Source organism: Marmota marmota, unplaced genomic scaffold, assembly GCF_001458135.2.
Source record: "Marmota marmota marmota unplaced genomic scaffold, marMar, whole genome shotgun sequence".
NCBI lineage: Eukaryota > Metazoa > Chordata > Mammalia > Rodentia > Sciuridae > Marmota > Marmota marmota.
This window is the reverse complement of record NW_026000174.1, coordinates 14,712,409-14,738,378: the sequence shown is the minus strand read 5'-3', so window position 1 is coordinate 14,738,378 and position 25,970 is coordinate 14,712,409. Positions and strand designations below refer to the sequence as shown.

Below are 25,970 nucleotides of genomic sequence, written 5' to 3'. Positions count from 1 at the left end.
GACAGCAGCAACAGCTACAGGAGCGGGCTCAGCGTCCGGCGGATGGTTTACATTCTTGGCATAGCTTCTCTCAACCGCAGGCCGGGGCCCGGGCCTCCTGCTCCTCCTCCTCCTCCATCGCCTCCTCCTATCCTGTCAGCCGCAGCCGGGCTGCCAGCTCCAGCGAGGAGGAAGAGGAGGGCCAGCCGCCGCAGCCTGGGGCTCAGAGTCCGGCCTACCATGGCGGACACTTCTCCGCCAGTGACGAGGACCAAGACGGTGAGGGCGGCCACCGCCGTAGAGGGAGACCGGGGCTCAGGCCTTCAAGCTCCCTGCTGGATCAAGACGTCCGGCCCGACAGTGATGGGTTAAATCTGGGCAACATGGACTCAGGGGGAGTCAGGAGTCCTGAACCTCCTACATCGCCAAGAGTCCCTAGTGAAGAGGCATCCCGGGAGTGGGATATTAGCTCACAGTCTTGCGTCTCAGGTGCCCAGGAAGGCTTGCGGCCTATGTCGGACACTGTGGGAGGAGCTTTTCGTGTGGCCAAGGTGAGCTTTCCAGCGTACCTGGCCAGCCCCGCGGGCTCCCGCGGTAGTAGCCGCTATTCTAGCACAGAGACCCTCAAGGACGATGACTTGTGGTCTGGCCGGAGTTCTGGAAACTGGGGCGTGTACCGCTCCCCTAGCTTTGGAGCCGGGGAAGGGCTCCTGCGGCCCCAAGTTCGAACTCGTAGCAAGGGGCCTGTGGGCACCACCAGAATGTTGAGGGATGGAGGATTGGAGTTGGATAAGAGCCGGCAGAGGAAGTCCCTGTCCAATCCAGATATTGCCTCAGAGACTCTGACACTGCTCAGCTTCCTGCGCTCAGACCTTTCAGAGCTAAGGGTCCGAAAGCCCAGTGTTGGCCCTGGGAACAACCTCCTAGATGGCAGAGACTCACCATCAGCAGGTGGCCCGGTGGAGCAACTTGAGCCCACGCCCTCCCATACTCCAGCATCACCTGGCACCCGCCCCACACTCAAGGACTTGACTGCCACCCTTCGGAGGGCTAAGTCCTTTACCTGCTCTGAGAAGCCTATGGCCCGCCGCCTGACCCGTACCAGTGCCCTGAAACCCAGCTCCTCTGAGCTCCTGTTGGCAGGCTCTGGTGCTGAGGAGGACCCATTGCCACTTGTGGTCCAGGATCAGTATGTGCAGGAGGCCCGTCAAGTTTTTGAGAAGATCCAGCGTATGGGTGCCCAGCAGGATGATGGAAGTGATGTTCCCCACAGAAGCCCTGACTGGGCAGGGAATCTGACCCAAGGGCAGCGGTCCCAGGAGGAGCTGTCTGGCCCAGAGTCCAACCTGACAGATGAGGGCATTGGGACAGATCCTGAGCCTCCTGGGGCAGCCTTTTGCAGCCTGGGTACTACTGGAGTGTGGAGACCTCTTTCTTCATCCTCAACCCAAACAAACCACTATGACCCTGGGACTGAAGACAATCTGGGTGGGTGGGCCCTGGTGTCCACTGACACCCCTCCCACACCAGGTGCCCTCCGCAGGAGACGCAAAGTCCCACCTTCAGGCCCTGGTGGGACTGAACTGAGCAATGGGGAGGCAAGTGAGGCCTACAGGTCCCTGAGTGACCCAATTCCACAGCGCCATCGGACTGCCACCTCTGAAGACCCCTCTGGGTTCTCTGTGGACAGCAATCTCCTGGGCTCACTAAGCTCTAAGACAGGGCTTCCAGTGACCCCAGCTGTGGATGAGGGCTTGACCAGTGGCCACAGTGACTGGTCAGTGGTCAGTGAAGAGAGCAAGGGTTATCAGGAGGTCATTCAGAGCATTGTTCAGGGGCCTGGTGCTTTGGGACGTGTGGGGGAAGAGAGGGTTGCTGGCAAAGCCCCCAAGAAGAAATCTCTGAGTGACCCTAGCCGTCGTGGGGAGCTGGCTGGGCCTGGATTTGAGGGCCCTGGAGGGGAACCCATCCGAGAAGTTGAGCCTGCATTGCCTCCATCCAGCAGTGAGCCTATTCTTGCAGAGCAGCGGGCAGAGCCAGAAGACCCTGGTCCTGCCAGGGGCCGGGCACAGTCTGAGCGGGCACTACCAGAGGCCCCGCCTGCCTCCTCCACTGCCCACCACAGCTTCTACCTTGACCCCAAGCTGACTGATGTTCTATCCCCTCGGCTTAGCCGCCGAGGCTCCAAGAAGCGCCCAGCCCGGAGCAGTCACCAGGAGCTTCGGAGAGAGGAAGGAAATCAGGACCAGATTGATAGCCTAACTCAGGCTCGGCCTTCCTCCAAACATGTTCGCCATGCCAGCGTGCCCGCCACCTTCACACCTATTGTGGTGCCTAAGCCTCTGACTTCTGTTGGCCCCCCTGTAGCTGTTCTGGAGCCTGTGGCCTTCCCTGCCCGAGCCCACCCCACATTGCAGGCTCCATCCCTTGAAGATGTCACCAAGCAGTATATGCTGACCCTCCACTCTGGTGAGGGCCCGGCTCCAGCTCCTGTGGACCTGCCCTTGACTCCCATTGCACCACCCTCTGTGGAGGCCAAGCCCTCTGAGGTGGTTCAAGCTCCAGATGAGCCTGCCCCAGCCAGCAAGTTCTGCGGCAAGCCACAGGTGGTAAGTCCTTTATGGGGGCCTTTGAGTGGGGCCCCGTGGGCACTAACCTGTCAGGAGCCTTTTGCATATACTTACTGGACAGATGCCCAAGTCCAAGGGCGCTTAACTGGACCTGGAAGTGCCCTGGCAGTATTAAGAGTGTTAGTAACAGAGGCTCCTGTCTGCTCAGACCCTAAGGAGGCCTCAGCTTCTGCTGGCGCTAATGCTGAAGGTTCTCTGCTGCTCCAAGGTGTGCTAGTGATGACAAAAGGTTCTTATCAAGTCCTTTGCATGTGTCTCTGGGACTGGCTTTCAAGACTCCCATGTGGGTCTTTGTTGTGAATGCACTGAGTGTGTGAGGGTGGCAACATCCTGCACACATCAGTTCTGTCTCTGAGGTTTGTTGCTCAGCTGTTGGCAGCAAGGCTTCCCCTTGGATGTTTGGGCTCAGGGGTCCACAGTTAGCATGTGTTTTCCTTTCCTTTTGTGGCTTTCCTGTGATGGGTCAGAATGTCTGTTCCTGAGCCTGGGAGAATTGGGAAGTTAAGGCCTTACTCTGTGGAGTAGTGGAAGGGACTCAGGGTTCTAGCCCCAGCTCATTCCTAGTTGTGTGACATTGGCCTTTCTTAGGTCTTAACCTCCCCATCTGTAAAATTGGGTCAGGAGGGATGTGGACAAGATGGTGCCTGTGTTTTCATCTAGTTAGTACTGTGCAGATTGGAGGAAGTCTGTGGGTTTGAGTTGGAGCATTCTCGGGGCCTGAGTTCTGCCAGAGCCTCCCTCTTCAATTAGAGGAGCTTCCAGATGGAGGCTGCTGGGGAAGGGTGGAGGCAGGGAGGCTAGGCAGCAAGGGCCTTTAGAGAGGTCTGGATTAGTCCTGGCCCCCAGAGGCAGGGCTGCCTCCATGGGTCAGTTTGGGGCCCTGGTCTCCCATCCTGACTGCTTGCTTCTGTTCTCCACCATACCCCTTTTCTGGTGATTTTGAAATATGACCCCACCCCAGGACCCAGGCCTAGGGGTCTCACTCTCCTTGAGGCCCCCACTTCTACCTTCTGGCTTTAGCCATCTCTGGGGGTGGGGCTGTGGGTTCAGATTGGTTCACAGTTGCACATGTCCTGGCATCTAGACTGGAGGCTAGAGTCAAGGCACTTGGTTTCTGGACTAAGCTCAGGGGTGGTCAGGGGTTATGTCAATCGCTGCCCTTGCTCTCACTGTGTTCCTGACTGTGAGAAGCCTGGAAACCCTAAACCCTGGACTAATTTGGTCACTCCCATTCCCAGCGCTCTCACGGCCCCTCTGAACTCCAGTTCCCTTTGTTTCTCTCTCCTCAGCTCCATTTCCCCCTGGTCCTGGCTCTGCTGTTCCTCACGGAGGCCACAGTGGAGTCAGCAAGCACCATGGGAGGAGGGAGGGAGATTTGGACCTGTCCTTCCTTCTGAGGCCCTGTTAGGGGAGCTCAGGTGCCCTACACTCTACTACCAGTTTTGTTTTTGGAAGATGGGGGAAGGGAAGTCAGAGCAGGGGCAGCTCCTGCTGTGGGTACTGTCCCCCTTCCCCAGCTTCCTTTCCCATGTAATGCTCTCCTCTGGGATCCTGAGCTATGCCGGGGAGAGGGCAGGAGTAAACCAAGGGACTCAGGGAGCCTGTATGCGGTGGGAGTGATCCTGAGGGGAGGCATTGAGATCAGGGAGGGGGTGGGAGTTTTCGCAGAACTGCTCCTGCCCACCTCCCTTGGCCTCCCCCACGCACTGAGGCACTCTGAGGTGGGGGAGCTGCCATACAGACTTCTCCCTGCCCTGACAGCAGACTTTCTGTGGCCTCCAAGCCCTTGGCCTCTCCAGTCCTCCCACTCTTCCAGGCCCCATTTCATGTCCCCTCTTACCCTTTAGGGGAAAGAACTGGTGAGTGTATAATTAGAAGAGCAGAGTTGGAGCTGCCTCAGCTGCAGATCTCTGTGTGGCTTAGAATCTGTCACATGCTGTCTCCGTGCCTTGTTTTCCCCTTCTGTATAATGGGATTAATGGTCACTGCCTGGCAGGTGAGTGAGTGGTTTCATCATTTCATGCCTAGGAGCAGGAGGGAGGGAAAAACAGGCTCCCCTGCCCCGTCTGCTTCTCAGTGAAGCTTGTCCCTCCTCCCTGTTTCTCCACTGGTTACTGAGCACAGGTCTCAGTGTGACCTAGGCTCAGAAGACATTCACCATGCCTGAGTTCCCCATCTCCTCATAAAGCCTGTAAGTTCTCCCATCTGCTAGTCTGAATCCATCCTGCTGTCCCCTTCCTTCTGGCTCCATGAAAATGGGCAGCAGCTGTCCACCACCTCCTGTTGGTCTTCCTTCAGGAGATAGTGTTCCCTTGTCTAGGGTCTGGGGCTCTAGTCCCACTCCCTGCTCTGTGGGTACAGATGGCATGGTATGGGCTCCAGAATAAGAAGAGATGAGAGGAGCTGTCACTACTTGCTTATGGGGCAGAAACCAATGTGAACCCAACCAGGACTGATAGGAGAGAATGTGGGGACCAAGAGGACCCTGGGCATGACCTCAAACTATCAGAAAGTTCTCACACTCAGGTGCCTCCGGGCCCAGACCCATAGTCACCCTTGGTGCGGTGCTGCCCCCTTGCTAGGAGGCAGGAGGCTCAGACCCAGACCTGGCCCAGCCTCTGACTCACTTTGGACCTGTACAGTCTTCTTTGTGTCTCAGTTTTCCCATCTGTACAGTGGGAGGTTAGACTGTGTGGTCTTGGAGGCCCTGGAAGAAGGACTGAGCCTCAAGGGTGGAAGAGGCATGGCTGGAGGGAATAGAGAGACAGTTCTCTGCAGTTGCTGTAAGGGATCTAGGACCACAGAATAGGGGGCAGCTCATGGCATCTAGTCTGAACACTTGCTTGCAAGTTGCTGTTTGGGCCTCCCTGCTCAACCTCTCCCACTCTCTTGGTTTCTTCCACTTGGGTCTAAAATAGCTAGCTGATCAGCCACCCTTGGCACCAAGGCTTCCCCTACCCCAGACTTGGAGTCATGTAGTCCATTTCTGCACTCAGGTACTTGGTGTCTCATTGACACATGAGACGTCTCTAGCCCAGAAACAGGAAGCGGCTTGTTTCAGAATCACAGATGGATGAACCCACGGAACTTCGACATATTGGAATGGCAGTGACAATGGCCAGCATTTTTATTAAATGCCTACTATATGACAGACACTGCTATTTCATTCTAGTGTGAAAGCTTGGTCATCTTATAGTGTTGCCTTAGACTCAGAGGCTGTTGGAGTCACCCTGAATCTTAGCATACCAGTATCTTAAGGTAAAGAGACTGTTTCTTGGTGAAATTGGCCTGCCATCTGAGAAGGGGCTCAGGGATAGTTGGGGACATCACCTATACATCCCCAACAGCCTAAACACTTTCATATTGGTTACTTAATTCAGAGCCTGGGGTGCAGGTAAGAACTTTGAGACCCAGAAAGGGAAGATGCTGGGCCCAAGGTCACATAGCAAGGCCAGGCAGAGCTGGACTCAAGCACCAGAATCCTGGCCTTGTTCCTGCCTCCCCCAGCAAACATCTCCCCCCACCCCCAGCTCACCCAGCCAGCTCCCTGCCCTCGGAGGCCTGGGCTGCAGCTCTTCCAATTGCCTTTGTCTCTCTGGCTCCCCCTTGGCAGGGAACCCACAGTTGTTGTTGGTGGTGGGGGTTCTCTCCTTCCCCTCTTTGACTCTTTGCTGTGATTTTTCCATGGAAACTGGTTCTGGGCGGGAGGGGATGAAGCCATTAGGACATTTGGAATTCTGAGCAGTACCAAATATCTATAATTAAATATCTTGTCACCCAGCAGGAGGAGGTTGGGATGGGGGAGGACAGGCAGAAGGGCTGTCCTTTTCCTGTTTATTCTCTATCACCCCCATTCTTTCCCAATGTCCTGGGCTGTTGTGGGGAGTGCTGTCCAGGAATGAGTCCACCCAGCAGGGAAGGGTTGGGGGATGGACCAGAGAGTTGAGCATGACATTTTCCAGCCCCTCTGTTTCTGGGACCAGCTGGGTTTGGGAGGCTGCTGCTAATCCTGTCCTCAGCCCCCTCTCCCCAGCATAGGGACTTGCCCCTTCTGCTTTCCTCTCTCCCATCTGTGATCTCTCTGGCTGCACATGCTGCAGCAGTGGGGTGGAGACGCCTGAGAGCTGAGACAGTGAGTTTAGAATCTAGAAGCAGTCTGGACAGGGCTTAGGATGTTAGCCTGGCAGAGGAGGCTTCTTAGAGGAGGCTTTGCCTGAGATTGGCCTTGAAATCTGGGAGAGAGGGAGGGACTTTTGGAGGAGGGCACAGCTTCAGCAGAGGAGTGGGAAAGAACCAGGCAGGTTATGTGCAGTAAAAGTTTGTTCCAGAGACTTGGGCAGTCCTTGATAGAGTAATGCCGTCATCCGCCCAACAAATACTGAGCACCTAGACCAGCAGGCACTCTTCCAGGTCTGTGGATATATACAGCAGCAGTTCCCAAAGCTTCCAGACTAGTGAGGACACCTATCTATGAAACTGACACTATGTGTCAGGGAGCAGAAGGAGCTAGGGAGAAAAATACAGCAGGATTAAGGAGTTGAGAATGACCCGGTGGGGTGCTGTTTTAGATTGAGGGGTCTAGAAAGGCCAATTCTGAGGAGGTGACATCTGAGCAGAGGCCTAGAGGAAGTGAGGGAGCAAGTCAGGTGAGCATCTGGAGGAAGAGCATTGTGACAAAGAGGGACAGCAAGTGCAAAGGCCCTGAAATGTTTGAGGAACAGACTGGAGTATGGTGTGGATGGAGCAGAGCAGTAGGAGATCCAAGGTCAGAGTAGTAAAGGAGGGTAGGGTGGGCCAGGCGGGGAAGAGCCATCGGGTAGTAGGAGGACTTCACATCTGCTGGCTTCTACTGAAAGTGAGAGGGGCAGGCATTGTTGGAGGGTCCTAGGTGGAACGGGACCTGAGTAGTTGGCCAAGGCATGAACAGGTGTGCTCTGCTGCTGTGTGTGGGTAGACTGCAGGGCTCAGGGCCAAAGCAGTAAGGCCAGTTGAGGTCACTGGAGTAATATGGGTAAAAGATGGTGGTGGCTTGGCCAGGCATAGGTGTTGGGTAGTGAATTTCTGCTGTATTCCAGAGGGCTTTGTTTTTCGTTTGATTGTTTTTGTTACAGGGATTGAACCCAGGGTTGCTTTTTCACTAAGCTCCAACTTCAGCTTTTTGGTTTTTTTATATTATTATTATTATTATTATTAGTAGTAGTAGTAGTAGTGTACCAGGAATTGAACCCAAAAGTGCTTTACCACTGAGCTACATCCCCAGCCCTTTATTATTATTATTATTATTATTTTTTTTTTAATTTTGAGACAGGGTCTCGCTAAGTTGCTTAGGGCCTTGCCAAATTGCTGAGGCTGGCTTTGAATTCATGATCCTCCTGCTTCAGACTCCTGAGCCTCTGGGATTACAGGCATGCACCACTGTATCGGCTTTTAGTTTTTCTTTGAGACAGGGTCTTGCTAAATTGCTGGGGGTCTACTGAGTTGCTGAGGCTAGCCTTGAATTTACATTCCTCTTGCCTCAGCCTCCTGAGTGGTGTATGCCACCATACCCAGCGGCCCAGAGGGCTTTGAAGGGCCAAGGTCCCCAGCTATCAAGGTGAACATAAAACTACTACTGCTTCTGTAGCTAAGCAGTGTGTGTGAGGTCCTTTAGGATGAGGAGAGGGATGACAAAGCCCCTAGAGTGGACTGGGACCGCAGGATGCGCTAGCCATACCCCACAGGGCTGTATTGACTTGGCTGAAATGCTAAGAGAGTGGAACCACCACAGAGCCCCAGTAAAGCTGGTGACAGTGCCATATCCCTCTCTGTCTCCTCTGTAGCCACCATGCCCCATCTACCTCCAGCTTTTGTGTCCCCTGGGACAGGGAGCTCATGCAACCCAAGGCAGCCCTGTCCCTTCCGGCACTGCCTGGCTCTAGGAACATGCTTATAGTCCCAGAGACTTGGAAGGTTAAAGGCAGGAGGATGGCTGGTTTGAGGCCAGCCTTAGCAACTTAGTGAGACTCTGTCTCAAAATAAAAAGGGCTAGGGGCACTAGGGCTGGGGCTGGGGCTCAGTGGCAGAGCACTTGCCTCGCACACGTGAGGCACTGGGTTTGATCCTTAGCACCACATAAAAATAAACAAATACAATAAAGGCATACTATGCATGTACAACTAAAAGAAAAATAAATAAAAAAAGGAAAAAAAAAAAGGACTGGGAATGTAGCTCAGTGGTAAAGTGGTCCTGGATTCAGTCCATTAAAAAAAAGCAAAGCAGGCTCAGAGCTGGCAGAGGTTTGCCCAAAGCCCTCCCTGTGGCTCATGAGTGAGCTCTGGCCCCAGGTGTCCTGACTCCCAGGCCTTGCATTGGCCCCACTAACCGAAGTTGGCAGAGACGGTGATGGCAGGGCAGGGGACAGGGCAGCCCATGTTTCCCAGAAAAACTCGCAGCCTTGGCACACTTATTGGGAAATGTGCCCAGGCAGCCTGGCGCCTTGCTGGCAGGCCCTGAAGTTGGGACCCTGGGTCCCCTGGGAAGCAGGAGCCTATTGGAGCTGATATCCCCCCCCATGGGAGTTGATCCCCCACATCCTCCCTCCACTTTATAGCCACAGGGAGACAGAGGCAGAGGGAAAGTGCCAGATGGCTGGGCTCTGCTCAGTAAGTGAGCTTCAAACTATGATGTACAGGGGCCTAGAGCCCCAGCCAGCCCCCAGTAGCTATGGGTTCACTCATAGGAGTCAGGAAACATGAGATCCAGCCTAGCCTCACCATTCCCCAGCTGTGAGGCCCAGACTATGTCCTGACCCCTCTCAGAGCTCATACCCCTCCTTGTCCTCAGAGCTGCTGGGGAGGCAGCAGCTGTCCTGAGTGGGCCCTCCACTTGCTGACCTTCATGCTGGCAGGCTGGGCCCGAGGCCCCTGAGGAGCTGCTCCGAGTGCTCTTCCCCTCCCCTGCCCGGGACAGTCCTTCCTCACACTGGTGTCAGGCCCCAGTGCTCACTGAGGCCTGTCCCCAGAAGTGGTATTGCTGCTGCACAAGGGATGTTCAAACTTCTCCTGGTTTATTTTTGGAGGGATTTGGGAAGTCAGTGGGCTCTAAAACCTTCCCATGTGCCGGGGTGCAGAGGGCTCCTGAGATGAGGAGGTCATGAGCTGACTCCAGAGGTCCAGGCTGCCCATGGAGGTATATAGCGTCCTGTTGCTCCTTTAGCGACTCACTGCACTTCAGAGACATGGCATCTTCTAATCTATAATCTTCTTGCCTTTCTTTTTTGTTGTTTGTTTGTTTAGTTGGTTGGTTGTTGCTGCTGTTGTTCTTATTATTTTGGTACTGGAGCTTGAACCCAGGCGAACTCTACCACTGACCTACATCCCTGGCTCTTTTAAAGTTTTGAGACAGGGTGTAGCTAAGTCAAATTTGCGGTCCTCTTACCACAGCCTCCCAAGTCACTGGGATTACAGGCATGTGCCGCCAAACCCAGCATGTCTCTCTCTTCTTAAGGACCCTTGTGATTACATTGAGCCTACCTGGATAATCCATGATCCTTAATGACATCTGCAAAGTCCCTTTTGCCGTGCAAAGTAACATATTCACAGGTTCAAGGGATGAGGACATGGAAATCTTTGGGGAACTCTTTGTTTTGCCTACAACACAGGTAGACAAGGTACAGGACTGTTGACTTCTAAGATCCAGAGCCCCCTGTAGGAGCTGCTCCCAGGGCAGGTCCACTGCACTCATCCTGTGTCATTTCATTATGTGTTCCTTCATCATTTATTAATTTAGTAGTCAATCATTGAGCTCCTTGATGGCCAGTGGGGCCACACAGGGAAAACTTGGACACCATTCTTGCTTGCCAGGAACTGTCCTCAAGGGTCCTCTAACCATGAAGTGGGTGAGGCCTGAAGGAAGCCCAGGCCAGTGGGACAGGGGCAGAAATGCCAGTGGGTCCCTTGGGGAGGGGCCTGGCTTCCAAAGGTGGGTGCCCCGAGGTATGCTGACTAGACATTGGGATGACACAGTTCCTGAGAAGGGCAGTTGATTGGAGTATTGAGGGAAGCAGGGGCCTAGGGAGGGGGCAGAAGTCACATCTTTGCCAGGCTATCTTACCTAAAGGCAGAGCTGGCCCCTCTGGGCAGATGGAGAGGAGTTCCCTATCCCTAAGCGCTAGAGCTCCATGTTGGGGATCGGTGACCCTCGTGCTATCTGTGCAGAGGACCTGTCAGGTCCCTTCATGTCTGAAAGGTCAAGAGGCTTCCAAAGAGGCAACATGTGGAAGACCTAGGATAAGCACTTATAGATTCCCCTGAGTCTGTAAAATGGGGTCAGTATCTCCTCACTCCACAAAAAATTCTCCTTAGAATTAAGTGAAATCGTGTCAAGAGGGCTTGGCACATAGTAAATGCCCAAGAAATATCAGTTCCTCCCCTCATGACTGACATGCTATGATGTGATTCGAAGAGTCTCAGCTTCTTCCAGCCATGAAGCAGAGGACAAAGCCCTAAATTGGAGGCTACTCCTAGGTAGGGTTGGTGGTTCAGTAGCCTGGGCCTTCAGAGGTGGTAAAGAAGGAGGGGGACCAGGAAACAGGACCACACACCCACTGTCCTCCTCTCTCTGGCTCCCTCTGCTTTTGTTACCTCCAGCCCCAACCTAGGGCTTGTTTGGGATGTCTCATCCCAATTAGAGGCAGAAGAGAGCCAAAGTCCTCTCTGAGTCAAAGCCCCAGGCCCTAGGAGCTGGGGCTCAGTCTTTCTTCTTCCTTTTCTGGGCCCCAAGCCCCTCTTTAGCAGGCAGTCAGAGCCTGTGTGTCTGGTAGACCAAAATCTTTGACTCTTGCTGGGTAATATTTTACAAGTCATTGGACCTCAGTTCTGATCCTCAGTTTCCTGCTCTGTAAAGTGGGGATACAAGGAGTTATTATGAAGACAAAAAGAATGCTTGTGGAGCCCTCAGCCCAGGACCCTGAGTCTAGGACAGCTCTCAGAAATGTGGCCACATAGTGTGTGCTTTTCTTCATTTTTATTTTTATTTATTTATTTATTTATTTATTTATTTTATTCAAACCATTACCATTGTTGTATAGATTTTATTTTATTTATTTATTTATTTATTTTGAGAGAGAGAGAGAGGATTTTAATATTTATTTTTTCAGTTTTTGGCGGACACAACATGGTTGTTTGTATGTGGTGCTGAGGATCGAACCTGGGCCGCACGCATGCCAGGCGAGGTGCGCTACCACTTGAGCCACATCCCCAGCCCTATTTATTTATTTTTTGAGATAGGGTCTCATTAAGTTGCCCAGGTTGGCCTCAGCCTCTCAATCAAGGTAGCTGGAATTGCAGGTTTGTGCCATCATGCCCAGCTAGTATGTGTTTTTGATTAACACCCTTAAGAGTCTAACATCCGCTGGATGTGGTGGAACACGCCTGTAATCCCAGAGGCTCAAGAGTCTGAGGCAGGAGGATCGTGAATTCAAAGCCAGCCTCAGCAACAGTGAGGCACTAAGCAACTTAGTGAGACCTTGTCTCTAAATAAAATAAAAAAGGGCTGGGGATATAGCTCAGTGGTTGAGTACCCCTGAGTTCAATCCTCAGTACCAAAAAAAAAAAAAAAAGTCTAGCATCCGATGGTTTAAGATGAAGGATTCTGAGTTCTTTTCCAAGAGGCAAGATCTCTTAGCTTCATTTTTTATTCGTGCTTTTGAGATTGTTACTTCTTGGTTCTGACACCCTTTGTCCTAAGATTCTGGGATTAGGAGAGGCAGGTCCTAGACAATGGAAGGAGAGGGGGCCTTTGAGTTTGGGAGGGGTCACTGGAGGGAGCAAGTGCAAGGTTGGTGTCTGTTTCCTGTTTATTGGTTCCCAGGGGGTGAACAGGCCCTGCTTCTCCAGTGCTGTGGAGCAGGAGGGAAAGAGGCCATGCTCTGGCTGCCAGCCAGCCCCACAGCCGGGCCTCCTGGGACTGCTGAGACCCCACTCCCCCACCCCTGGACAAACACTCAGTCCTTTCCCAGGACAGGGCATTGGAGGTTAAGGAACAGATGTGGAAGGGAAGGGGTGGAGGAATGGGATGGGGCCCTCCCACCAATGGGAGTCCTGCCGACTCCATCTTTCTTGGCTACTCGTGTCACTAAGGTATCCCTCCTAATTTCTCATTGTCCCCCTCCATCTGTCCCTATCCCCCTGGGGTGGGTTTTGGAGTGAGACATCAGCCTCTAGGCAACCCAGGCCTAGAAGAAAGAAGAAGAGGAGGGTCGAGGCCTTAAATGCCAGGATGCTCCACCTGGAAAGACCCCAGACACTAACCATGTATACGAACCATCCCTCACCCCTGAGGTATTAAGATAGGGAAACTAAGGCCCAACCAAGGGAACAAACAGTCTTTCAAGGGCCTGCAGTAGTGGACCGGATCCAGAAACCATCCCCATGCACTTTGCTCCAGCCCCACACTTGGACCCTGTGTAGAGGGGGCCACAGAGTTCTTGTGGTTCATCTGGCATTTGAGGGAATTGGTCTGAGCTAGGGCAGGAAAGGGAAGCCACTGTATGTGTTAGAGGCCAAGAGGGCAGGGAGGTCTTAGTGAGACCAGAGCACACAGAGAGGCTGTGTATGCAGGAGCCAGGTCAAAGATCTCAGTTAAACAGCCAGCCTGGGCAGTGGGAGCCGCAGAGGCCCAAGAGCTGAGGAGGAACGCAGCAGCTTTGCACATTAAAAACCATCCTTTGGTATGTGGTGACTGGAAAGAGCAAGGTGGTCAGAAGCCTGACTTAGGGGAACAGGTGATGTAGAGGTGGCCAGAAAAGGAGGCAATTTGAAGGTAAAAATCTGGGGAGGGGCTGGGGAGCGGTAGCGCGCTTGCCTGGCATGCGTGTGGCCCGGGTTCAATCCTCAGCACCACATACAAACAAAGATGTTGTGTCCGCCGAAAACTAAAAAATAAATATTAAAATTCTCTCTCTCTCTCTTAAAAAAAAAAGAGTTAATGAAATAATTTGTTTAAAAAAAAAATCTGGGGAGCCCTGGGCTGGAGTTGTAGTTCAGCGGTAGAGCGCTTGCCTGGCACATGTGAGGCCCTGGGTTCGATCCTCAGTACCACATAAAAATAAATAAATAAATAAAAGTATTGTGTCCAGCTACAACTTAAAAAAATTTTTTTTTTTAAAAAATCTGGGGAGGGGCTGGGTTTGTGGCTCAGTGGTAGAGCTCTTGCCTGGCATGTGTGACGCACTGGGTTCATCCTCAGCACCAAATAAATAAATAAATAAATAAATAAATAAATGTCTCTTGTCCATCTACAACTAAAAAAAAAACATTAAAAAAAATCTGGGGAGCCCTATCAGTAGCTGAGGTGGGGGTGTCCTGTCCCTTATTTAAGAGAATGGGGCAGTAGAACAGGATGCAGGGTCTAAGTCATGCTCCTGCGCCTGGGCAGAATGTTCCTCTGCATTCTGAAAGGGTGAGGGTCTGAGTCGTGCCCCTGCCTCTGAGTGCAGTGTGCCCTTTGTCCAATTCCAGTTTCCCCTCTTGGGCAGAAGCACCCTGCCTCTCGAGGGGGCCCACAGGGAACAGCCAAGTTCTATGCTGCACCCCCAGTAGGCCCTTCTAGGAGAGACCTGACGTAGGGAGTGTGTGGGGAGGGAAGAGCCCGCCGCGTTGGCATGCTGACTGACCCAACACAAGTCTCTGCCTCGGCTTCCCCATCCGTGAGCTGAGAGTTTCGGATGTGGTTCTGGAACACACAGGCTCCCAGGAGTTGGGGATGGAGGGACTAGTAGGCTGGACAGCAGGCAGCCTTGCTAACAGCATGCACAGTGGGTCCTGAGGTCCGACCCTTGTGTTTGTTCAGTAGACACCCAAGGTCAGTGCTGGGCTGTGGCCCTGTTGCCCTGCGGGGATTCCTGGAGTAAAGCAGGGAGGAGGCCATCGGGAGAGGAGCAACTCAGATTTGGGGTCTGATCCGAGCCTCAGTTTCCTCATCAGATGCCTAAGAACCTGCTAGGTCTTCGCTGTCCCCTCCCTCCTCTGCTCTCCTGCCCCAACCAGCCACTTCCAGGCTTCTCCCCAAGGCCAGCGGGGGCGTTGCCTGGGGCGGGTGAGGAATTTCCGAGGGAATGGCTAAATTCAGACCCAGCTAAAAATAGTTTAGGCCTGGCCTCAAAGCTGGAGGAGGACGAGGAGGAAGAGGAGGAGAAGGGGGAAGGTGGCCTGGCTAATTCCCTTTCGCCCTGCCTCATCACCTGGGCAAGGGCCACCTATATCCTCTTGGACTCCTGCTTGTTTCTTCTCACACCAGGCCTTTCTCTCGGTGGGAACTCCTTGCTTTCTTCTTTCCTCCCCTCCTCTGTGCCTTGTCCTACTCTTGCCCCTTGATCTTGTGTCCTCGTCTGTCTCTTCTGGTCCTCTATCTCCCTGCCTCCTCCACAGAGCCAGACTGCGGGCCCTGGCCAGGGATAGCCCTTCCAGAGAGGCCCCTATGTAGGACTGTGTCCCTTTGGCCTCCCAGCCCAGGTGTCAAAAACCACCTCAGCCCCAGGACATAAAGCTAGTGCAGCTCTGCTTTGCTCAGTGGGGAACACACTTTAAAGGTTCTGGGGGTACAGAGGTGTGGGTAGGGGCCCCAGGTCATTCTGAGACCCAGTGCTTAATTCTGGTCAGGAGGCCCCACCCATGCCAAGCCCTCCTGTTCCTGGCACACAGTGGGGCTTCAATACACCTTTATTTAAAAATAATGTTGGGGAAGCAGGGGAAGAGCCGCAACTGCCCTAGAGCTGCTGGGAGCTCCCCTGCCACCCATACCCAGCCCTGTTGGCTCTGCCCTGGGGTGGAAACTAGCCCATGGACAAAGGGTCCTGTCCTGAGTTAGTAAGGATTAGAGGCAGGATGGGAGCAGTCACTGAGGCCCAGAGAGGGTGAGGTTCCTGGCCCAGGTCTTGGAGTCCAAGAAAAGAGGTGTATTTGAAGTCTGTCTGGCCTCCCTCCAAGACAGGAGGAGTAGATTTTGTCTAATGCAGAGGGATCAGGGAGGAAACTGGTGAAGAACCTTCAAAGGTGAGGCCCACAGTACCTGACTGTGGGCTCTGGCCAAGGGGTGGATTGTCACATCAGTATAAAGCCTTCCTGAGGGCCAGGAGCAGGTCTGAGCACTTAACTGCCATTAACTCATTCAACCCTCACAACAACCCGAGAGAGGTCCTATCATCCCTGCATCACAGGTGAGGAGCTCGGTGCTGTGAAGTAGTAGCATGCAGGTTCAGTTAGCTAAGTGAGTGGTGGAGCCGGAGTTCTGCCCTGAACAGTCTGGCTCCAGAGTCCATGAGCATTACTCAGGCTCCTGGCCCTCAGGACTACCTAGAGTGGTGGCACAGGAGGAGACACGATGATTCCAATGGATTCACAGCCTATGGTCCAGACCCTAAGAACTAACACATAGGTTGGAACTAGCACATAGTAGTTGCTCAGGAAATAATAGTTGAATGGCTTTACTACATTGCAGGGCTCTTGGAGAGTGAGAGGTGACAAGCTGGGAGAAAGAATGAATGTTTCCTGCTTTGGGGGGCCCAGGAACAGTTCTCTTGGTGCTGGAGAGCAGCTTTAGTGGTGCTGGGCTCCCTGCTGGCGGAGACATCTCTCCACCAGAGGTTGGGAAGGTGCTGAAATGGGCCAGAGTGTTGGTGGGGGGTGCAGTCCTGGCAGTGCTGGTGCTGGCGCAGTCCTGCCTGCAGTATCTGGAAAGCAGATCTCTTGGGCCATGGCCGGCGTGACTCAAATGGAGACAAAAAAACCTTCCATATTTGGACAAAGAGCCCAGAGAGGCCCAGACCCACAGCCATCCCAGGCTGGCTCCCCCACCCCCAGCCTCCTGCCCTATCTCCCTCTGGGCCCCTAGCCCTGAGCCCTGTCCCACAAGTTTAACTCTTGGGCCCCAGACAGCACTGTAGCCCCATCCTCTCAGTCATCAGGCCACTTTCTATGTGGCCAGCCTGGGCTGTGGATGCTGGGGAAGGCAGTGTTGAGCCCTGTGCTTGGGGTTGGAGGTGCAGAGAAGAGCCCCAGCAGTCTGCAGGCTGGAGAGCACACCGTGGGGCAAGTCGGCAGGACCCCAGACCCCCTCCACATGGGTAAAGCTGAGGTGCCCAACATATAAGGGTGCATATGTGCATACTCTCCCCCCACCCTTGTTTAGTTCCCAGCAGATTTCTGTACCTACAAAAACATCTGTGCAGGTGCTACAAGTGAGGAGCCAGCCTTCAGCCCTTCAGACCTTCCCTGGAGCAGGCTTTGGTGGCAGCAAAGTTGGAGTAGATGGGGACCACCAGATGTCAACTGAACTAGTGTAAATAGGCACCATCCATCTTGGAGATGTGAACAGAGTAGTTTGTCCTTGTGCTAGAAACCTCTTGAGTTCCTGACAAGGGGCTGGGCTGGGCAGCAGACACCAGACCACAGAGAGGGTTTCAACCCATCCCTTCCTGGCAGCAGGACCTCATCCCATGGGAAACCCCCCAATTTGAGGACAGGGTGTTTGTCATTAGCGGATTGAGTGCTGGCTGCACAGACGCTTTCCTAATTGGTCCTGGGCAGTTACCTCTGGGATGAGCTTTAGGGGTGGGTCTGGGGTACCCAGGGGAACCTCTGACATTTGGTGCCATTGCAGCCCATTGATTCCTGGAGGTGTAGGGTTAGCAGGTGTTTAAAGATGAACAAGAAGGGGCTTCTGCCCCAGGGAACCCATCTGAGAACCAGGGTCACAGGAGGCCATGGAGGGTGAGGGCAAGGGAGACCAACTTGGGGCAGTGGCTGGACCCTTGAAGGACCAGTGGGGTCTTGACAGCCTAGAGGAAGCTGGCACCTTCTGACCAGAGAAGGCTGTGAAGGCCTGTGATGGAGAAGCCCTGGTGCATGCTGGGTCCTGTGAGAGCTCCCGGTTCTGGAGAGTTGTAGGCCCCAGGGAGTCTTGAAGGCAAGGCCTGGATATCTGGACTTGATCCTGGGACAGTAATTTTAAAAGCTTTCAAAAATAATGGAACCCTTTCTTTAGTGGAATCTTGACAGAACAGGAAGATTGGCCAGCCTCATTGTTCTGTGAGAGTGGGGGTGTGTCTGTCAACCATGTCCCCAACCATGTCTCCCCAACGTACTCCCATGGAATCCCCCAGGACTCAGAAAATACCTGTTGAGGGCCGAGCAAAGCCCCATGGGAGGTGTACAGAGCAGGCAGGTCTACCCTTCAGGGTCTCTGCAGGCTCAGAAGTGTGGCCAGCCAAGCACCCTGGGCCAGGAGAACTCTGAGGGGCCAAGTCTCCAGGGGAGCTAGAGTAATGGAGCACCTCCCTGTTCTCGAGGTTCCTTTGAACAGGCGATACCCCCACCCAGGGCCTCTGGAACTGACCTGGGCTCTCCTGACCAGGAGGACAACTGTTGGGCAGTGGAAGACCCTCTGACCATGACTGCCACCTGGAAAGCGAAGGCCCTCCAAGGAGGTAGGAGTTGGCAGCCAACCATGTTCCCAGAACACATACCCTGTCTTAGACCCAGCTCAGTCATGACCAGCGACAGGTGGTGGCACATTGTCTAGAAGCCCAGGAATCCTGGCTCCTCTATGGTGAGGTGATTTCGTTTAGAATCGGGAAGGATTTCCCCAGAGTTGGGAGTGAAAGGAAGAATGGGAACAAGCATTTGCAGGAGGAAGCCTGAGCCCTGAGGCAAGCAGGACCACCCTTTGTCAGCCTCAGGAATGTTTCTTCCTGGCCTGCTATAAAGTCTGGGCCCCACTTCTTTAAAAGTAGAATGAAAGCTGTTGCACAGAATAAAAATACTGGCGGTCTAGGGGCGTAATGGAGTGGGCAGGCTGATCTACCGAGGCCTGAACATGATGCAGCCGGAGCAGGTTACAAGTGGGGAAATGTGACTCCCTCTGGTAGGCAAGGTGAGGTCACTGAGAGAGGAGTTAGTCTAAGTGCTTGGACTTGATCCTGTACTCAGCTGGGTCAGAACTGACTGGAGCCAGATGGCTTAGGTTCAAATCTTGCCCTTCCTCTTCACTATGTGACTGTGAGCACTTAGCCCCCACCCATGGCTCAGTGTATGCACCTATAAAATGGGGATAATGATAGCAGCACCTATGATAGGGTTGCTCTGAGGATTTAATGTGATAATGTCTGTGGCAGCTGGGCTGGACCATAAGCCACTGGGGATCAGTAGGAAGTCATAAACCAAGTTGGAAGGGGAAGGCGAGTGGTGATTTAGCCTGGCTGAGGAAGGGCTAGGGGATGGGGACAGGGTTAGACAGGGTCACTGACAGTGGCCCAGAGAGTCATCTTTGGTAGTGGCATGACCTAAGGGAGTTCCTGAAATTTCCTCCAAGGCCACATAGGAAAGGAGCTGAGCAACTGTGCAGTGATCTCCACTGGCACACATCCTCACCCCACTGTAAAGTTGTCTTTTTTGGGGTGTGGGTACCAGGGTTGGGACTCAGGGCCACTCAACCACTGAGCCACACCCCCAGCCCTATTTTGTATTTTTTAATTTAGAGACAGGGTCTCACTGAGTTGCTTAGGGCCTCACTGTTGCTGAGGCTGGCTTTGAACTCACCATCATCCTGTCTCAGCCTTCGAGATGCTGGAATTACAGGGTGCACCACCACGCCCGGCTTGTAAAGTTGTTTTTATGAACTCTGGATCAGCCTGTCTGTGCTCCTTGTTGTACAGATGAGGACCCAGAGAAGGGCAAGGTCACTCAGTAAATTCTGACCTCAGGGCCTTCATCTAGCCTGGGAACTCACTCTAAGCTCTGATCAGCCGGTCCTAAGGGGGCTTAATTTAAGCTGGGCCCGGGAGTTTGGCCTGAAGAAAGAAATGGACAGTTTTCTGCAGAAGGGGCCAGAGCCAGGCCTCTCTCTGCTTGCAAAGAGAGGAAGGCTTCTTGGAGACACATCTCGGGTGAGACTGGAACTGTCCAAGAGGAGACCAGTGAGAAAATGGAAGGGAGATGGCAAAGACAAAGGCACGGTTCTCAGTCCCAGGGCAGCACCCCATTTGTTTGTTTATTTTTGCAGTACTGGGGGTTGAACCCAGTGTTTGGCACAGGCCAGGCAAGCACTCTACCACTGAGCTACATCCCCAGCAGCACCCCATTCTTCCATGTGACCTGCATTCAGCAGGAACTGCCCTCAGACCTGATCCTATGTGTAGGCTGGGAACACAGGACAATGCCATGGACAGCAGGGGGTGATCAGGCATAAGGCAGAGATGCCCTAATGTGAGGGGAGCTCAGGGGTCCCCATGCAGGTGGGAGAACAACAATGAGGGGTGCAAAGGCTGCTCACGACTGAGACACAAGATTGGGTGGGAAGCAGGGACAAGATTGTTTTAAACATTCAATCTGGGTATCAATATTTTGAATAGGTAACATATTCCTGTGATTCAGAAGAATAAAAAAGGGTAAAAAGTATCCTTCTCACCCAGCTGCTTGTTATGGCCTGTGTCCCTGCCAGGAAGCAAGGTTTCCAGGTTTTAGTGAATCCTGTCTAAAATACTAGCAAGTACATTGTCTGTCCACTACCTTATGCACAGGTGACAGCACATTGTGCACTATGCCCTTGCTCTTTACACTTAATAATCACATGCAGATCTCGCCTCCTCAGTATTTTGAAGGATCCATGTTCTTTATTGTACTACATGATGTACCACTGTGTCATTACCAGCTGTATGGAACCACATAGAAAGGAAATCTGGGTTACTTGCAGTGTCTTGCTGTTGCGAACAGTGCTGCAGTGACCAAGTGTTTCACGCATCTGTCACTTTCTACAAGGGTCACTCCTTAGGAGTGGAATTGATGAGACATAGGATGTGTATACTTTGCATTTTGGTGCAAGAGAGGTTTCCCCACAACCTCACAGTTCAGACCTTTGGATATTCAGATCCCAGTCTGAGAAGTGCGAAAGGATATCTCTGTGCATTTTAATTTGCATTTATCTCATGCTGAGTAATCTAGAGTGTCCTTTCCTGTGCATGGTTCTGATCTTCTATTTTTTTTTTTTTTTGGTTGTTGCCTTTTTGTTTCATCTTTTTCTAGGAGCCCTTTAAATCTTAGGGACATTAATTCTTTGTCCAGGTTATGAACCGCACATGTTTTCCTGATTTGTCACTTGACTTTTTGACTTTGTTTATGGTATGTTTTTGCGATGTATGTTTCGTTTTTATGTGATCTGATTTATCAAGCTGTTATTTTATGGCTCCTGGGTTTGGAGTCATGATCAGAAAGCCTTTCCCCTGCCTAAGGCCATAAAGCAATGCTGCCGTGTTTTTCCTCTGGTATTTTATGTTGTTTTACATTTAAATTTTGCATCTATTTGGAATTTATCCTGGGTTGTAGTGTGAATTATGGCTCCAACTCTGTTTTTTTGTTTGTTTGTTTGTTTTCCCAAATGGCTGGTGTTTTAAGCAGAGGAGCACCTTGGTCACAACTGTAGTATCTTTCTGACATGGGTGTGAAGGTCAGCAGAAGGGAGTGAGGCTGTGGCTTCTGAGGGTTAGTGGCAGAGAAATGAGGAGAAGGAGCTGGGGTGGTGTCAGAAGAACTTGGTGGCATTTGGAGATGGGGGCCCAGGCTGGTGGTACAGAGTCCCCAAACTCTTCGTTTGTGTTGCGTAATTTTGGGCAAGTCCCATCTCCTCTCTGGGCCTCTGGTATCATAGTTGGAAGGGGCTCTGGACATCACCCTGATCTCAGGGCTGACTGTGAAGAAGGAGCTGTCCCAGAGTTGGGGGCACAGAAGATGGTTGTGGATCTAGCCATGTGGATCAGGCTTGACCAAAGTAAATGGAGAGTTAACTGCTGAATTCACTATGTTCGTGGAGTGGGCAGGCAGGAAGGTGAAGAGGGGCAGGTGCCTTTAAAATACCCACTGCAGCTTGGCTCAGCAGGTGCGTGGGGCAGGCCCTCTGCCAGCCCCCTGGATCCAAGAGTGCTAGAGGTTACAGGGAATGGGTACATCACCTGCCATCTCAGGACTGTGGACCTAGCCAGTCATTGCCATTCTGGGGTACACATAAGCAGGCACCCTTGTCCTCTCCTTGGGGATGCCAGAGAGGACACACCACTCCCCACAATCTAGTTATGGCAATGCCCTGGATTTGCCTGACTTCAGGTGAGTCCTTGTCCCATGGGTTCCCTATCCAGCCTTAGCTGCCTCCCAGTCAGTTAGCTACTAGAAAGGGAGATCTTGAGGTCCATGCCTCTTCCCCATTTACAGATGGGAAATCTGAGACCATGGAGGGCCCTGGACCCCTACCCTGCCTTGCTCTTTGGCTTTCCTGGGCCTCTGGACCTTCCTTTCTGCCCCCAGCATGGCCTGTACCAACTCCCCACCCCCACTCCTAGGCCCCAGTGGTCAAATTCCAGGACTGCCATTGCCATGGCAACAGCCAGCTCACTGGGCCCCTCCTCTGGGGTTCTCTACCAGGCCTGTTGTCCAGGAGAGGAGGCTGAGAGTGCCTCCCACCCCTGGGGGACTGGAGAGTTGGGGGTGGGGTGGGGAGTAGGGCAGACCCAGCCGGTTTCTCATTTGTTTTCCAAAGGAGAAAATGGAAAGTACTGTCAGCAAAGGCTACTCTGTTATCGTGGAGAGTGGGAGGGAAGGAGAGTGGGAGGGAAGGAGAGTGGGAGGGAGGGAGGGGGTCACCTGGGCTCCAGACTAAAGCCACCCAAAAAGCCACTCCCATCTCTCATCTGGTGAATCATCCCATAGGAGAGTCTGAGACCAAAGTATTTCAGAATGGGAGGTGGAGGAAGATCCTGTGCAAGGTCATTGTCATCCAATGCTAAGGCCTCCCAGAGACGGGGGTGGGGGGGGTGGGGGGGGTGTCCAGCCCAGCTTGGGCTTCTCCCAAGCAGACTTCCCAGAGTGGAAAGAGCTCCCACGGGACCATTGAAGGAGGCGAGCTTTTCAACTCTGGGGTATACAAGCAAGGGTTGCCGGCCATGCCAGTCCTTGGAGGGGACTAGTCTAGGCAACCCCTGAGATAGTCTGCTTCTAAGAGAATCTTAGAATCTTGTAACAGCTGGGGGCAGTGGCATACATCTGTAATCCAGCGATCCCAGAGGCTGAGACAGGGAAATAACAAGTTTGAGGTGAGCTATTTAGTGAGACCCAAAATAAAAAAGGATGTGGGACTTAGCTCAGTGGTCAAGTTTCCCTGTGCTCAATCCCTAGTACCACGAAGAAAGAATCTTACTACTAACATAACACAATCCTATTTGTAGCAGCCAGTATTTATTTCGCACTTCTTGTGTTCCAGGCACTGTGCTAAGTAAGCCCAAAACATTCCCTACTTTATAGGTGAGGAGACTGAGGCACAGATGTGGACTTCCTGGAGGCCTGCCAGCCATCAATGGAAAGTGGTCTCTGGCTTTATATTCCTTATTCCAGATTCCCTGTTCATTGTTAAATGTTCTGGTGTATTTTCTTCCAGGCTTTCTGGGGGTGGGGGGGTGTTTTTAAATGACACTCAGTGCAATAAGCATGCTTCTTGGATCTGACATTGGATGTTACACCTAACCCTTCCCCATGGCATTTTGAAGATTCCTGTAAATGCCATGACTTGCTGGCCCTCCCCATGGTTGGATGTTGGAAGAGGCCAAGGGCAGACTCCCTATGATGGCAGCCTGGCAGCCTGGACACTCAGGGTTGCTCCTGACTGCAAGCCCCCCTCCTGGCACTGTGGATAGATGTGGCCATCCTGACCCCTATTCCACCTGAGGTCTCCTGGGGGCAGGAATTCTTTCTGCTTGACCTTGAGCAAGGTACTTACCTTTCCTGCCTCTTTACCCTCCTCACAGAGCAGGGTAATGATAGGACCCACCCAGGAGCTTATTTTGAGGTTAAAATAAACACCTGTAAAGCGCTTAGTAAGCAGGCTGAGGAATCCCTCAATAGATGCAGCTACTATTTTTAGGCTTCTGCTCTCTTTCTGTCCTCAGGCTTAGCTAGGTTAAGTGATTTACCCCACAATCCCCGCCAGTCAGTGGCACGGCTGGGATTCCACTGCTTACTCCTGAGAACCTGAGCAAGTTATGACTCGTCACTGAGCCTTGGTTTCTCCCCAGAGTTACTGGGGGTCTCATGGGATTATGTCCTGAAAGTGTTGTGAATTTTAAGATGCTGGGTGACTGGGCCACTTATTGTCAACAATCACAACAGCAAAACTACAGGGACTCTGAGGTTTTAGGGCTGCAGCTCCAGAAGCTCAGAAAAGGAGGGGCTGTCAAGCTGTCAGGTGCCTTGCTGGAGGTGGTGGGCGGCCTTTGGGAGGGTGAAACCTTGGTTTTGAGCTGACCTTGAATTGTGAATCATGTTGTCTACGGTGTGTGCATGTGTACACTCACATGTGCACACACACTCAGGAGTGACTGTCCAGGAATTAGGGCTGGTCACCAGTTATGGGTAAAGTACAGTAAGGCCTTGAAGCCCCAGCTCCCACTGATCAACCAGAGGCAGAGACCACTTCTGCCAGTGTAGCCCAGGCTCAGTGACAGCAGGCTGGGTGGAGACATCTTTGAGCAGGGCCTGGTCACTGGCCCTGAGCATTGAGACTACCCCAGGCTGGTTTAATATGATAGAAGGGGACTTTTCTGGGCTCTGGGTTGGATTAGGGTCATCGGTCCAGGGCTAGAGTCACTGACTGAAGGATAGAACTTATTCCTTTTCAGGTGTGTCCCCTGGGTCCTGGAACAGGATTGTTGTAGGGAAGGTAAGGCCACAGTGCATCCCAGCTGGTTGGACTCCCTTGGATAAGTTGTAGTGGAGCCCCAGAGGCCCATTTCTGGCTCAGCTGACTGCCTGCTGCCCTGGGGTCATGAGACACTTTCCTCTCTGGGTCTCTGTGCCCATGTGTCCTGTGGGAAGGAATGGCCCCTTCTCTGCCTCTTCATTAGGGGAGGGTTGAACATGGACATGGTAGACTTGCTGGGCACTTTGATTCTACTGGCACTTGCTTTCATTCATCCACAAATTCACTGTGTGCTGAGCACCGTCTAAGGCTGGGCTCTGTTCTAGGCCCCCTCCCTTTTAGAACTCACAGACTTCATCATGTGTCCCCCTGTGCCCCAGGCAGCCTGCTGAGTGCAAGGCTGACACACTGTGGGTCTGAAGTATGTCAAAAAGAATGTTGATTAGGGAGCTGTCCCAGGGTGTCTGGCTGCTACCCTGGTCTGTGGTGGGGACAGTCACTGAGGTTAAGGTAGGGAGGGCAGAGGGTTCAAGAGGCTTCCTAGAAGAGGCAGAGCATCAAACTCAGATGGGATTCAGATGGGGCCAGGAGCAAGGAGGCAGCCCAGGCAGGGGAACAGCCTGCAAAGGTGCCAAGGTGGGGGTGAGCCTGGCGTCGGGCAGCAAAGAGACCAGCCTGGCTGTGTAGGGGCTGGGAGCGCGGAGAAGCAGGCTGGTGGAAGCTCACTCCACCTGAAGCTTCCCTGGACCTTTGGTGGCTTGAGGGGAAGAATTTCTGGCCTGTGCAAAGTGGGAATGAGGCCTCTTTTGGCTGCAGTCTCCGAGAGCCCCCAGGATTTATCAACAACTCAGGCAGGCCATGTGCCCCTACTCCCTGCTGCTCGGCTCCCTGGGGCTCTGGCCCGAGGCTGGCCTGGCCTTTCCCAGGGTGCCTGGCTCAGGGCCCAGTGAGTCATCTTCCGCCCCAGAGGCAGGACACCCCATTTCACCCAACAATGCACACAAATGAAGCTCCCCCACCCTGTGTGCCTGGGTCTGAGGGAGGGAGGGAACAGGAGGGGCTGGAAACAGACCTTAGAAACTTCCGTTCCCACGACCCCTCGCCAGCCTCCCTGCATGCTAGGCCTGAGTGAAGGCAAGGGAGAGGGCCTTCTTTTCCAGAGCACCTACTGAGCAGAAGGTGTTTTCCCACTTTTCAGGAGAGGAAACTGAGTCTGAGGGAAGGATATTCTCAGCCAGAGGTGGTGGTGCTAGGCCCATACCATATGGATCCTGATTCCCTGTGTGGTGTTTGTTGCTGAGCAAGGCTTAGACCTTTTAATGAAGTAATTTTTAGAGCTTGGAGGAGAGGGCTCCTGGAGGCCGTGTCACCCAGAGGTTCTGAACCAAGGTGAATATACGGGACAGACCAGTATGAGGGCAGAAATGTGGTGGGGGGGTGCATTTCCTGGGATCCTCTAAATTAGGGTTGCCAGATTTAGCAATTCCCACCCTAGGCTTCATTGGCTCCCCAAAGTTGTCCCTGTCTTCCCCCTACACACACACACAGACTGACAAGGGTAGGACAATCTGGCCCCTCACACTGGACACAGAAGATCTGGATTTCTTTTCTTTTCTTTTTTTTTTTTTTTTTTTTTTTTTTTTTTTTAAA

At 52.8% G+C, this 25,970-nt stretch overlaps 1 protein-coding gene across 1 annotated transcript in view; it reads left to right on the top strand.

The window, feature by feature from the left end:
- Arhgef17 (Rho guanine nucleotide exchange factor 17) overlaps positions 1-25,970 on the top strand; it is a 57,971-nt gene that overhangs the window by 603 nt on the left and 31,398 nt on the right. The window contains exon 2 of the mRNA XM_015503051.2: positions 6-2,588. Within this exon, the coding sequence (XP_015358537.1) occupies positions 6-2,588 (2,583 nt within the window). The remainder of the gene's footprint in view (positions 1-5; positions 2,589-25,970) is intronic.